At 33.1% G+C, this 14,044-nt stretch overlaps 2 protein-coding genes across 2 annotated transcripts; one reads left to right on the forward strand and one right to left on the reverse strand.

Moving 5' to 3' along the window:
* Positions 1-227: 227 nt before the first annotated feature.
* LOC126888496 (uncharacterized) lies at positions 228-1,680 on the forward strand. The gene is made up of 3 exons (XM_050656833.1): positions 228-652; positions 722-1,015; positions 1,540-1,680. Exons 1-3 carry the CDS (start codon positions 365-367, stop codon positions 1,678-1,680), a joined length of 723 nt encoding a protein of 240 aa, XP_050512790.1. The 5' UTR covers positions 228-364.
* A 21-nt stretch (positions 1,681-1,701) lies between these two features.
* On the reverse strand, positions 1,702-3,918 carry LOC126888470 (uncharacterized). Its single transcript, XM_050656800.1, has 2 exons — positions 2,968-3,918; positions 1,702-2,917 (listed from the first exon to the last, which is right to left on the reverse strand). The coding sequence occupies exons 1-2, from the start codon at positions 3,584-3,586 to the stop codon at positions 1,707-1,709; spliced, it is 1,830 nt and encodes a 609-aa protein (XP_050512757.1). The 5' UTR covers positions 3,587-3,918; the 3' UTR covers positions 1,702-1,706.
* Positions 3,919-14,044: the final 10,126 nt, after the last annotated feature.

Raw genomic sequence — 14,044 nt, forward strand, 5'->3', positions numbered from 1 at the left:
TATACTTTTATTATTATAAGAACGTAATATGAGTTGCCTATGCATTGGATGAAATTTAAAACTTCTTTTTTTCTACTTATGTACCTATGTAATATTGTAGTTAATATTTGAAATTTTAATTAGTTTAATTTATTACAGAACCCCATTTTAAAATCGTTGAGACGATAGAAGCTGGAAGGTCGGTCTTAACTGTTGTTCCACACAAGTGGATAAAAAAAAATTTTTATTTTGGCCACCAAAAAACGTGAAAAATCTGATAAAGGATGTCAATTCTACTCCAGACATTACGTGGAATAAAATAATATGTCGCATCAAAAGAAATTATTATAAAAATCGCATTGCAGCTGAAACTGAACTTTTAGAAATGTCGGGAGGTTCGGCAACGTCTTCAACTGATTCCGAGGTTTTAGGAGAAATGAAAGAAAAAAATAAAGTAAGAAACACAAAAAAGGTCACTAGTCAACAAAATTTTGAAACTCTGTTTGCATCATCATCGTCAAAATTTTGTTCGTTTCAACCAATCATACCGGAAGAAACTCCTGAGCCTGTTGTTGAAAGCGAAAATATAATTTTGGAAACCAATTTTTCGGATGAGGCAATTATTTCTCCTGAAGCAATTGCAAATGCGCAGTTTTTAAATGTCATCGAACAGGTAAGTTTTTATTGGAAACATTTAAAATTATTACTTTAATTACTTTTTTTTTGCACCCTTAATTATAAGCCTTTGATTGGAGAAGAAAGTAAAAACGACATTATTAACAAGTTGAATGACATTGAGCAAAAATTTAATCAGTTTAAAAATGATATAACAGAGAGCGTAAAAGATATGTTGGTGAAGGCAGTTGCGGCAATTAAATCAGATTTTGATGCCAAATTATTGTCAGCAATGCAGAATTTTAAAAACAATCATCAGGATGATGACAATATTCAATTTGAATTTCATGCCGTTTCAACCTCACAGGAGTTAAGTCAATTAAAGGAAAATCTCAAAGATCCAAATTATGAAAAGAAAGTAGTAAGTTATATTATTTCAGTTTTCATTTAATCTTTTAAATTTAATGTTGATACTGTTTTCTAGAGAAATTATTTTAAAAAAATTATTGGTAATATTCCTGATACTAGTAATGGTTTGGATACCTGCTATAGTATTGTAGATTATTTTTTTGAGAAAAAATTTATGGTGCAGTGTTCGTGGACGGGAGGAAGTAGAAGCAACACTGAAAAATGTTGTATTAAAAATTGCAAAAATATTTTAGAAGTGTTTTTTACAATAGTCCAAAGTTCCAATAAAGATTTTTCGAAGGCTTTGTTGAAAAAATTTATAATTGGAATTACAAGAAATGCAAAGAAGCGTAGTTTAACTGGAGGCATCCGCCAATCTTCAATACATAGAAGAAAAAAATCAATGGTTAAAAACAACGTTTAAGTGGAAACAGAAAAGGTGTTGCTCAAAGACAAGGTAAAGGTACCTATATTAAAAAAATGTATAACATAAAAATTATTATTTCAGGCGAAAATGAAATTTTTTATGAAAATGAGCAATCATTTAATGAAGAAAAAGAATATGATGAAGATAACGATGAATATGGTATGGAAAAATATGAAGCTGACGGTGAAGATGCTATAATAGAACATGACGAGGTTGAAGAGGAAGATAATAATGATACAGACACGGACTAAAAGAACATTTTTATTAAAAAAACTTTTTAATTTACATTCAAGTTTTGTTTATTTTTAATAGTGTGTAGAAGAGGAATAAAAACAATTTTACTTTCATTGTATTTTATAACAACCATTTTACAAACAACATTCTCTAGCAAATAAAGTTTCATATTATTTAAATTTGTAATGTTGCAAATATATATGTGTAAATTTGATGATCGAATGGGATAACTAAAGAAATCTTCTTTTTTCTTAACAGATTTTCCATGTATGAATATTTTACCACCTTTTTCTGATGCAGAATTCATTTGAACAATGTCATTGTCATTTGTTAAAAACCATGAATTTTTGAAAACATTACTTAAACAAAAATTATGAGAATAAATGTAGCACTTGATAACATTCCCCCTTTTCTTAATTTCTGGCTGTAAACTTGTCTTTTTTGTATCATTGCTCAATATTAAATTTCTTTCGCCAATTCTATTAACAATTTGCTGCAAACTGTTATTTCCTTGGCGCAATAATTTTTTTAGTTGAAATAATGTATTCTCAAATGGGTACGTAGATATTGTAAAAAGTTGTCCAAATCTATTAACATCATCAACCACATGTTCTAAGTTATGAATGTTGCTTGTAATAAATTGTACGCCATAAATAATCTTAAAATCATCTATATATTTTTCAAACATTAATTGGGCAACCGAACGATTTTCAGCATACATGTCAGAAGAACATATTCTAACAGCAACAAAAAGAAGTAAAAAATGTTTATAAACGTCAGTGTTCAACACATCTTTTAAAATAACAATTCCAATATAATTAAGAAAATTGCGCCATTCTACTCCTTTCCAGTATGCCAGGCAATCTAATCCTCTTGTGGAACGATGAATTTCAGATGGAAGTTTCACAGATATTAAATGTTTGGAGATCCTCTCAATATCACGAGCACATAGCTTACTTGAGAAACCCATAGAACCATCTTTCCATCCTGTTAGACAACGCTTCATCACACCTAGCTCTAAAAGATGTAGTTCATCTGCTACTATAAAATCCTGCACCATGTCAACTTCGGAAATTTTCAAAATTGGTGACTCTTGCCCTTTATGGTGCTTACCATAATGTTTACTTCTGAATTTTGCATCAGTTCTAAGAGGACATTTTATATCAGGAAATACAACAGTTCGAGAAAGATAAGAATATTCGCCTTCAGTAGTGCATTTAAGGCATCCATTAATCCCATTGAAATTGACTACACCTGTAAAATAAACTAGTCAATTTAAGCAATAATTAAAAAAAAACAGATACCTTTAATAAATGCCCGTGCAGGTGAATCGCAGATAAAGCATCTAATTTTTATGTGAATCATATGCCCATTAACACAGAGTCCATTTGATTGCAGCCGCTTAACATCCTCAACAAAAGGCTCCAAAAATTCATTTATATCTAGAGGCTTGTTATTTCCATGGAAAATGCCAACAATCATAGGTTGTATATCAGGCATTTCATATATGCTACATAAAATTGGCCAAAACTGACGTTTGGAACTTTTATATATTGGCAACCCATCTATATTTACATTGAGCTGTATTAACATGTCTTTTGACAAGTTTTTAAAAGTGTTCGTTAGACAAACGTCAAGACCTTGATGCCAATATTCTCCACCCTGTATAACTTTACAACTTTTTTTCGTATTTTTTGGCGTTTTTAATAATGTTCTAGCATCGATAAATAAACTAGAATCATACTGTCTCTTGATTATTTGTAGGAGATCTTTTAGAGCTGCATGTGTAATATTATGTCGGATTGCCCAATTTCCTAATTCGGTACTTGAACAAGGCAATAATTGCGTTTCAGTATCTTCTGTTTTAAAAATGTCTTCATCAATAAACTGGTCACCATCATCTGATGTTTCACTGGTTTCCATTAGATTATCGTCAAGATCACTTGATGTGCTAGAAATACACTCCTGTTCTTTAGAACCTATGTAACAAATTATTTTTTATTTAAAATATACTCACAAAATTAAAACAAAATTACCTGATCCTGATGCTGTGTCGTTAGCTTTTGAATGAGAAGAAACACTACTTGGTGCATATAGATTTTTTAAAAACTCTTCATAATTTGAACGGTTTACCTTTAATTTTCGGTAATAATGGCCAGATTTTTTTATTTTTTTAAAATTTTGAATTGATTTTTTATCCATATTTTTTAAATATTAAGTAAAGCACAGTGTATATCTTTTATCTAAATAATTAAAATTATATAGCAAATATAAGCAATTATATAATACTTAATAATCATCAGCTGCAGAAGCCATTTTTCATCGAACTTAAGTATACACCTTTTGCAACGAATATGAACGATTTAATTAAATTAAAGCTCCTTTTCAGCTTTATATCAGCTTTTATAAAGTTGCTGATTAAAAGTACTTACAAAAGTTCTGGACAAGCACTATTTCAGCCCAGAATATAACTGAATAGAGAAGGTTGAATAATGTATTATGAACTGACTTAAATAGCGCTTCCCCAGCATCTTGTTCAGTTTTTTTTACATTGTTGATCAAAAGTAGACAAAAATTCTGCAGCAGCGCTAGTTCAGCTTAGCATTCAGCTGAATAAGATATGCTGAATACTATAATACAAAGTGCCTTAAATAGCGCTTCTCCAGTCTAATATTCAGCTTAAGTCAATTGGCTGCAAAAGGGCTTACAAATAATCTGAAGCAGTGTTTGTTCGACATATTAAACAGCAAAATAGCTTAAACAGCCTTTGTCACTTTTATGCGACTACTAATCAGCTGCAGTACTCAGTATTTAGCTTGACCAGCTATTATATGTTTGTTGGGGTAGGCCTACCTCTATCTATAGTCTAGTCTTATGTTATAAATTTAATAAACTTACCGGTACCTGATACAGAACTCTGTTAGGGTAAGTGCACTATGTATATATAATGTATTTAGCCTAATTAGTATTGGGAAATATAAACGACAAAATCAAATTGACGAGGCAAATCACACAAAATGTATTACACAAGTTAGTTATTCTTACAGTGTTCGAAAAAGAGTTGTACATATTATTTTAAAATGTTTAATGAATTGTTTAATTGAACCTTCTATTGAACAGAAAAATGTAACTGATGGAGTTCATTTTAAAAGGAACTTTAGTCTTCTCCCTTTTTGAGCGGCGAATTCGTCTACAACAATTTCAGGGTGACATAGGAGATTGTAGCTAAGTTCTCGTTCTATTGAAATCACTCCCAAACTGTGAAGTCTTTGCCCCATCATTGTAGATCTTAAGCAGTTTTTAATTCGTCTCATCGATGAGAAACTTCTTTCAGCTGTCGCCGAACTTACAGGCATCACTAGAACAACGGACACTATATGTATATCTCAACTCATTGAATGAACCGAAGGAAAAAAGCTCTTTATACAGATCTTCTGTACTTTTACATTTGGAAAACATAGATTTGCCTAAGTCACACTGTGCTTTTAGTTGAATGCAAAACTCTTCATCTTTTCCCCAAAATTTAGCAAAGGAACACAATTCTTTTGGATCCAGAAAATTTTGTGAGTTTGGATTACGTGATGATATGCAAGCTAGAAGACTTGAATTTTCTGAGAATCTCTTTTCCATTTCTGTGTAACCTTCAGCCCGCCCGCGCGGCCCTGCTAACAACGCCGGCTGTGTCACTACGGCTCTGGCAGTGTAATACACGGCTCGGCCCATTGCGTGATGTATGGTGTGATCCACAATTCCACATGCGTTGCCCACAACTTTTGGGTAGGCAGTTGCCTACCCTGCCTACCCGCTAAAGCCGCCACTTGCCAGACTTCATCTAATACTTCTCAGGATACAGTTTCCGAATACAGATTAAATAATAATAGCGGTGCTATTGATGGCAATTGAAACTCACAAGTAGAATGTTTTAATATACTGTGGATTACTTTGGAACGATATTTTAGACCCAGAAATTGAAAACTCCCATCGCAACAGAGAAGAGTTAAACGTAGGAAAACAAATGATAGTGTCCGATGAAATGATGGCGGTCCATTGAGAACGTCGAGGTCAAAGGTGACCGAGCATGTTTTGTATTTTCCTTGCGCCCCACGCTACAACGACTGATTTGTCATGCCCCTCCCGTAACGTATTGAGCCCACGCACCTCTATGTCGCTCTTACCGCGATACGAGGGTCACGTGAAATTTTTACGCATTTTTCTATTGTGATACACAATATGCAAACTACTCGGGCTGCGATTTTTATTTGTTTCACTTAATGCTACGTCATGTCGAGTTTGAAATTGAATGGAAATACGATGTGAAATGTGAGCAACAAAAATACAAAGAAAATTGTTCTAATATGTATTGTATATATTATTGGTTCGCATATATAAACTCTGTTTGCAATGACTGTTTTGTTTAGGTTCAAGTTTTCTATAAACTAAATTTGTTTGCAAACGGTTTTTTTATTTATCGTATGGCAGTTGCCACATTTACATTTACATATATTTTGTATAAAACACATAGGTTTACAGAAGAACATCTAGCTTATTTACTTAGGCTATCGACTCTGGAGTCACCATTAGGAAATCCTCTGTGTTGGGTTCTGATTCGGTTCAGCATCGTCCATGTGTTGCGTGATAAGTCAAAACCTGGTGGTTTTTGTGTGATGCAAAAACCAGCTGCTATTTTGTTGTTCCCTCCATTCTCGAGTCCATATGATCGTTAAGTTGAACTCATTTTCTACAGCAATCCTTACTGTTTTTATTGGCGGTTGTTTGGAGCGTAGACGGTTACCGTTGGCAGCATCTATATCTTGATGGATTGGCAGGATCTTGTTATCAATTATCTTTCTGTACGTACTAGTGAGTGAGTGTATGCGTCGTAGTTTGGGTGGTGGAATGTGGCTTAGTACTGAAAGCCATTGCGTAGAGGTGGATTTGATAACACCAGCAATCATTCTCATATTCTCATTGTATTGTTCAATTGGGCATCTACTTTGTGCATATATGGGCTGTTAAACCAGGCTGAAGAGCAGTATTCCGCGGTTGAGAAGACAAGGCCCAGGGCAGATGATCACAAGGTGAAAGCCAATACTCCCCATGTTGTACCGCACAGCTTCTGGATAATGTTGTTTCTGGATTTAAGTTTTTCCGCTCTTTTTTCCAGATGTTCCTTGAGGGATAGGGTTCTGTATATAGTCACCCCAAGGTACTTTGGCGTTTTATTGTAGGCGAGTGTGGTGTTTTAGACTTGGATGTTGAGTATTCTTCCTGCAAGTTTGTTATGTAGGTGGGAACTGGAAGCCTCTGTTTTCGTAGCGTTTGGTTGGAGCCTCCATTTAAGGAAATACTTTACCATTGTGTGTGTGTGTAAGCCCGCCGTGAGGATTTCTTATGTTTCTTCAAATGACTTACACCTTGTTGCAAGGAACCAGTCATCGGCGTAACCAAATTTCCTTGATCTGGTTTCTGGTATATCAGCGATTTATTAGCTAAATGGAATTACATAGGCAAAATGGAACAGATCCCCGAGGCAGTCCATTCTTCAGTTTTCTTGGGGTGCTGATGTCGGTTCCCATGACCACTTGAATCGTTCGGTCGGCTAGCATGCTGTTGATTATTCGATTGAACGGAGGAGCTTGTATATCATGCCTTCTCTCCAGACTGTATCGTAGGCCGCTCTTAGGTGTATGAATGCGGCTGCAGTTTTAAGTTTTTTCTGGAACCTTGTCTCAATAAATGTGGTAAGTGAAAGAACCTGATCTGTGCAGCTTCTTTTGGGGCGGAAACAAGCCTCATCAACCGGTATTGTTTCAAGTAGCTTTGGACTAATTTTTTTGTAGATGGGAGATATTACCACAAAAAAACAAACTATAATAAATACCTGAAGAATCAAAATAGAAGACAGAAGTCATTATACATATGCAGAATATATAAGACATGATTTACCATGAGGACCTAGTAGGCCCATGGCTTGATTTATTATTCTCCTCCATCCTTTCTTGTCCATTGTTTTGATGTTTTGACCCCACATGTTTTGCACAGATTTCTTATATCTTTACTTTTGTAATTTTCCTCAATTTCTTCCAAGGATTGTTCATCCTATCTTCTTTTCTTTTATTTTAATATTGTTTTAGTTCTTTGTCTTTGTTTAGTGTACTCACTTGTGGGAAAAAGGAAAAGTACTCACAGTAAATTAAACTTGAATCTTGAATAAAAGGGGCACCCGTCCGAACTGAGACAAAGATAGCCCCTGAATTAGGGGGAAACTTAGCTTCCTGGAAAGTTTGGTATCTGAAGCTTTCCTGGGCGAGCTGGGGCTAATAACTGGTACTAACTTGGTACTAACTTGGGCTCCCCAACAGGATAAACTGAGACCTACTTTGACTCCAATTATTAGAGAAAATACAAAGCCATATAGGCGAAGCAACAAAAGATACACATATAAAGAAACAACAGATATAAAAAAGTATCTTATAAAAAATTTTCAGTAGGCACATGGCCAACCAGCCTGATGGTGCGACGATCGCTGTATTATTTAGTATTTCTTTTTTTTTGCATCATTACAAATGCTGACAGTAGCCACACTGTTGCTAAATGCGTTGTTTCGTATATTTTATTGAAGAGATTTAGATAAAAATATTGACCCTTATCGTCGAATAATTTGATTATTTCTATCCTTTCGTCGTCGTCATCTTCCCGTTTTTTTTAAGGAAGATGATGTGCATTTTTTTTGTTGAATTCAAAAAAGGCTAATTTTCAAAATAATTTTAAATGAAACCTCGTATTTCTGACTTTGGAAAGAGATAGAAGCGGAGCATGTACTGAGAGGAATGCCAATTAAAAGAGTAGAGGCGTTGAGTATCAATAAGTGCTCGTTTTCAATAATTGGGATGGGGTGAAGAAGAAAAAAATTGACGTACAGGCGCTTCCCTCATTAGGTATGCGGCGAGTCGCAAGCGTTAATAAACTATTTGTTAACATGAGGAACTTCTACTTTAGTTGCAAATTTGACACACCTCTAAAAGAGTATACAGAGTGTCTGCAATGATAGCGAAAATAAATGTAAAAATTAAAATTTTAAAAATTGAAATTTTACAAATTTTATTGGCTTAGTTTTATTAGTATACACACATAGGTACATAATCATTCTTCTCCTAGCTTTAAGTGTCGAGGGAGGTGCGTCTAGCTTTTGATGAATTTTCTCTATTATTCTTTCCTGTTCTTCGCCATTTCTATTGCTTGTTCCCAAAATTTGCCCTTATTTTGTAATATTATCTCTGCTATGTCGCTGTTTCACTCGTTTATTGGTCTGCCTCTTTTGTTTTCCTTAAATTGTTTTAGAGTCCCGCACTCTTTTCACTTATCTTTTACTGTCCATTCGTGTTATATGACCGAACCATGCTAATTTTTTGTCCTTTATTGTGTCAAGTAACGGTTTAGTTTTAAGTATTTTTCTTCTTTCTTCAGTTTTGATTCTGTGTGCCCTTCTTATCCCTATCGTTTGTTTGAGTTATTTTATCTTTGCTGCTTGTATCCGACTCTGATGTCTTATGTTTAAAATCCAGTTTTCTGGTCAGTATGTCAACGTTGACCTATGTATTCTTTCATAATATATTATCACCTTTGCTTTCCTTGATATTTCTTTGTTGTTGGAAAATCCTCTATTTAGTACATGGAATAGTTTTCCTGTACTCTCTAGTCTATTACTGAGATCGTCCTCGATGCTTTCTCTGTTATTTTTTACTGTTTCCTGGTATTTGACCAAGTAGCACAATAAAACATTTTAGTTTTATTTAAGATTTATAAAGGTTTTATTGTGGTAAATAAGAAGATAATGGTTTTAAAGTTGCCTTGTAGATATACTGACAGAACTTTAAAACTCTTCTGCATTTGTCACCAGTTTTAAAGTATCTAATAAGAGTATCAAATAAGACTAATTGATCTTAATAGATAATTTATTTTATTGTAGTTTTAAAATGGTTTATTGTCAGTTCAATTTAAAACTAATCAGTTTTATGAAGAACTTCCGGACTGTTTGGTTTTATTAGATTCTAGTTTGTTACCTTTTAGTTTTATTGCAGTTTTAAAGATTCTCCTAATATTACTAATAAAACCTATTATTAAAACTACTTGATCTTAAGACAATTTTATCAGTAAACCATATGTCTTAAAACTATTTTTCTAGTTTTCTTTAAAGTTGCTTTCCTAAAAGCAATTAGTAGGCTATATTAAAGCCAAACGCTCTTAACTGAATCAATTTGGTTATCGTAAAGACTAAACTATGCTTATTTTTAGAAACAATAAAACTAAACTCATCCCCTCTTCTTTCATGTCCAAAATGGTCGGCCATTTGTTTTAGTGCGAAACAGTGCTGCAGTGTGTTATAAAAAGTGGAAGTACAGTTAGTATGGAAGAAATAATTCGCAAGTACTTAAAATATAAAGGAACTGGTCATTTTAAAAGAAAAATACAACACACATAGCACTACGACGCGTCGATTTTAGGTTAGATTCACATTAAAACCGAGTGACATTATTGACAGCAGCATTAAAACTAAACGGATTTAATTCCAAGGCAACCTTGCTTTTATGTACGATATATTCTCTTGGAAAGCCATGATAGATTACAATATAAGGCTTACATAAAAATTGTAACTTAAAGACATAAATTCGATTTATTTTAACATTAAAACATTAAAATTGTAGATAAGATTTCTTTTTTAAATTAATATTTTTCGGATTTAAATTTTTTTATTATTTTTATTTTTTAATTGCCAAAAATCAGAAATTTTAGGGCGCATGACCTATTTAGTTTATTTTTGTTAACATTATCAATAAAGTTGAGTGCGCAAGTATTTTTCTACCTTAACAGTCCGAAATAACCAAGTACTTTTTATTATTTTATGGCTACAAATACGTATCTTCCTATTATACCACATGTAAGAATTTTTTGGCCTATATGGAGTATATAGGTTTAAAGAATCATTTAATATAGTAAATTGTCTTTAAAAGTCTCCATTTAAGAAACCTTTTTAAGTTTGCTATGAAACTGACTGCACTTAAAGTGTCTTTTAACATGGTTTAAAAAGCACTTTCACAGCAGCTTTAAAACCAGTTGTTTAAGAAAACAAAGTTTTAAGAAGGTTTTTATTTTTGGTTTTATTGACCTCTTTCAGAGTGGGCCCTTTTATGCTGAAAGCGGTTTTATTGCAACCTTAGGGTTTACTTAAAAACCAAATGGTTTTAATTTTAGTTTTATTCTACAGTTTTAAAGCATCCTTAAAAGACTTAATAAACCCCTTCGGTGCTACTTGGGGTATATGTATATTTGCTTTATTTTCTGTTTAGCTATCACCATTTTAATTAGGTCATCCGTGTCTCTTTTCATTGTTATTTTCATTAACTGTGTCTTCTCTTTATTTACATTTACGATGTATCTATTTTTTGCTTCTAAGTTCCATTTATCTAAATAATTGTGCTTCAGTTTTTCTGCTGTTTCGGCAGTCTCTAGACAATATTTTTTATTCCATATTAGAGTGAGAATGTAAAATAGTATTTTACTTGCTTTTTGCTATATATTTCAACATTTCTGGTCTAAATTCATCGCTCCCAGGAGCTCTTTAAGTCTTTGTCTTTTCTGTTGCTTCTCTTGCTCTAGTTCTTCTTCTTGTAAAGCTTCTGTTTCCTCAGTTTTTCCTCTGTTCCGCCAATTACGTTGTTTTCATTTTCCTTTGATTTTCCTTGCTTATATATTGTTTGTTTTTGGTCATTATTTATTTTAGTTTTATTCCTTTGTTGCTTCGTAGGGTTTTCAGTGTTCTATTATAAAAATGTTACATTTTTTTAGTGATTGTCGTTTTCTCATGTTAGATCATTTCTTTAACTTTTATTCTTAGTATTTTGTCTCTTCCATATTTCTGTTACATTTTGTCATGTATGTATTTCCCCCCCCCCCCCACTTTTTCTTTTCTATTATTTCGATCGTTTCGTCCTTATTCCACCATGGTGTCTGTTTTTCTTTCCTATTATCTAATGTGGTCCCACATACTGGTTTTACTGTATTTATCATAGATTTTCTAAATGTTCACCCATTGTTCTTCTATTTCTGTCATTTCTTCTTCTTTGTCCATTTCCTTCTCTAACTCTGTATATCTGATTTTCGTTGTTTATTTCCTTAGGGTTTTTATATTAATTTTTTTTTATTTATTATTCTTGTCTTCTTTGCTTTTTATTTTAATTTATTTGCTATTAAATGTTGTTTACTGTGTAGGTAGTAGTCACGGCCTTTCTCTCTCAATAACATGAGCATCATGTTAAAGTTTAAACAGAATTAAGTAATATTTTTTCATTATTGTTGATTTGATTCTCTATTGTTGATGGTCCTATAACAACGTTCCATTTTTCTAGTTTTTTTCCCACTCTAGCATTGACATCTCTTGTGATTACCATTTTTGCCGTAAACTCATGTATTACTTGAAGTTTGTACAAAAATCATTCTATTCGTTTTTTGTTACCTATTCATCGGGTCCATTTGCAACTTTTGTTCCAAGAACCACACAAATTTCTAAAGTTGAAACGGTTCAGACCTAGATTGTACCAAGTACCTTCAACATATTCCACTGGTATGAAAAATGAAGAAAGAATGGTTGTTGGCAATAACAATGGTATTGAGTATTATGTAACCACAAAAGATGAGTTCAAAACTGTTAAAAATTCTGAAAAAGAGTTGAGAAAATTTAGAATTCAGCCAAAATTTTCAGGTATCTTTTTCTAATTGTTTTGTTATACAGCAATCGTTTTGCTCGCTGACAAGTTCGCAAGCAAGTACTAGAGTTCAGTATTAAATGATAAAAATTATAAATAAAGCTAACATAAGCAAAATCTTTTAAAATTGTCTTATCTTCATTCAATTGTAATTTACAAAGTTTTGACCCCCCCCCCCCCCCACCACCATTTTTCCGCCGAAAACTAGCGCCCTCTAACCGGCTTCAATTCTGTCAATAAAGATTATAGCGAGTTTGACTTCTAGGTTATTTAACAGAACTCTGAGTGTTGTTCCTTTTCCCATCCTTGCTCGTTTTGATTTCGTCATAATCTCTGTGCTTTTTAGGATTAGATAGTTTTTAGTTTAGGATTTGGTGCTGGCCAAATAGGCATAGCTCCCAAGGACTAAAAAAACTCTGAGCATTTTTTTAAGTTTTTTTACAATTATTGTAGTTTTATCACATCTAAAGTTATTTTTTATTAAATAGATAAGTATAAATAACAATCCCCAGGATTTAATGCCTTTTTAACCGTTATCGGCTGTAAAATAAACTAGCTCAAAATCCACATTCGAGAACAATTCAAGAACTGTTCCCGTTTTATTGATAGTTGCAGTACACCATGGTTAATGAATTAGTAGACGTTACATCTGTATCGCCTAAATTCCATTAGAAATTTATTTGATAGTGAAGAAAACCGTACAAGTAATAGTAATTTGAATTTCACACTTTACGGTAGTTTGTTAATTGTTAAAATAATGATTTACTGGTATTAGATGCGATTTACTGTACAATTTTCCGGCATAATAAAGTGATATTACTAGAAAATTGGTTTTATTATGTATAATGAAAACCATATATTATGTACTATAATTCTACGATGAACTAAAAGCGTTGTCACGCAAGTTGAAGTAATATTAAATCTTCGTTGCTTTATCAGATAGAAATTTGAATTTTGGAGTGATTTATTAATCACAAAAAACAGTTAACTCCCATTTATCCGTGGGGTTGGGTGGCACGGTTGTCGCGGATAACGAAAATCGTGGATAAGCCGTAAATGGAAGTCAAATAAATAGTAATAGTCTCCCGTTTTATACCGCTTTCGTGGCTTTAGGAGTATAGCAGGGTAGTCTGCTATATCTAGGGCCTACGGTATACAAGGAAGGTACCATGGTCAGTGCTATCATAGCATAATGCTTCAACCGCCTATTATTATCCCTGGTTTTACCCAAGGTACTCATTTTATTCAGGCTGGGTCGACCTGGGGCCTACAGACATTTTTAAAAATGTCTAGTTGTTGTTGCCGGCGCTAGGATTTGAACCCCGGCCTGCCAGAACTCGAGTCAAGCACACTACTGCCTGTACTACGCCGGCCCACAGTCAAATACATAAATGCAAAAAATACAAATAAAATCCAAAGTCACGTGTATTTTTTGGGTACCTTACACTGCAAAAATAGAATATTATATGTCTACTTCAATTTTTCCAGCATCGTAAAAAGTTACTTTTTGGTTTTATTTTTTTTTCGATAGGTTTAATCAACTTTTTTTTAATGTACAAGCATATTTTTTATAGAGCTGTAGGTTGAGTATATAACCTAAAAATGCATATATTTGTTT

The sequence above is a fragment of the Diabrotica virgifera genome, chromosome 7 (genome assembly GCF_917563875.1).
Source record: "Diabrotica virgifera virgifera chromosome 7, PGI_DIABVI_V3a".
NCBI classification, from domain to species: domain Eukaryota; kingdom Metazoa; phylum Arthropoda; class Insecta; order Coleoptera; family Chrysomelidae; genus Diabrotica; species Diabrotica virgifera.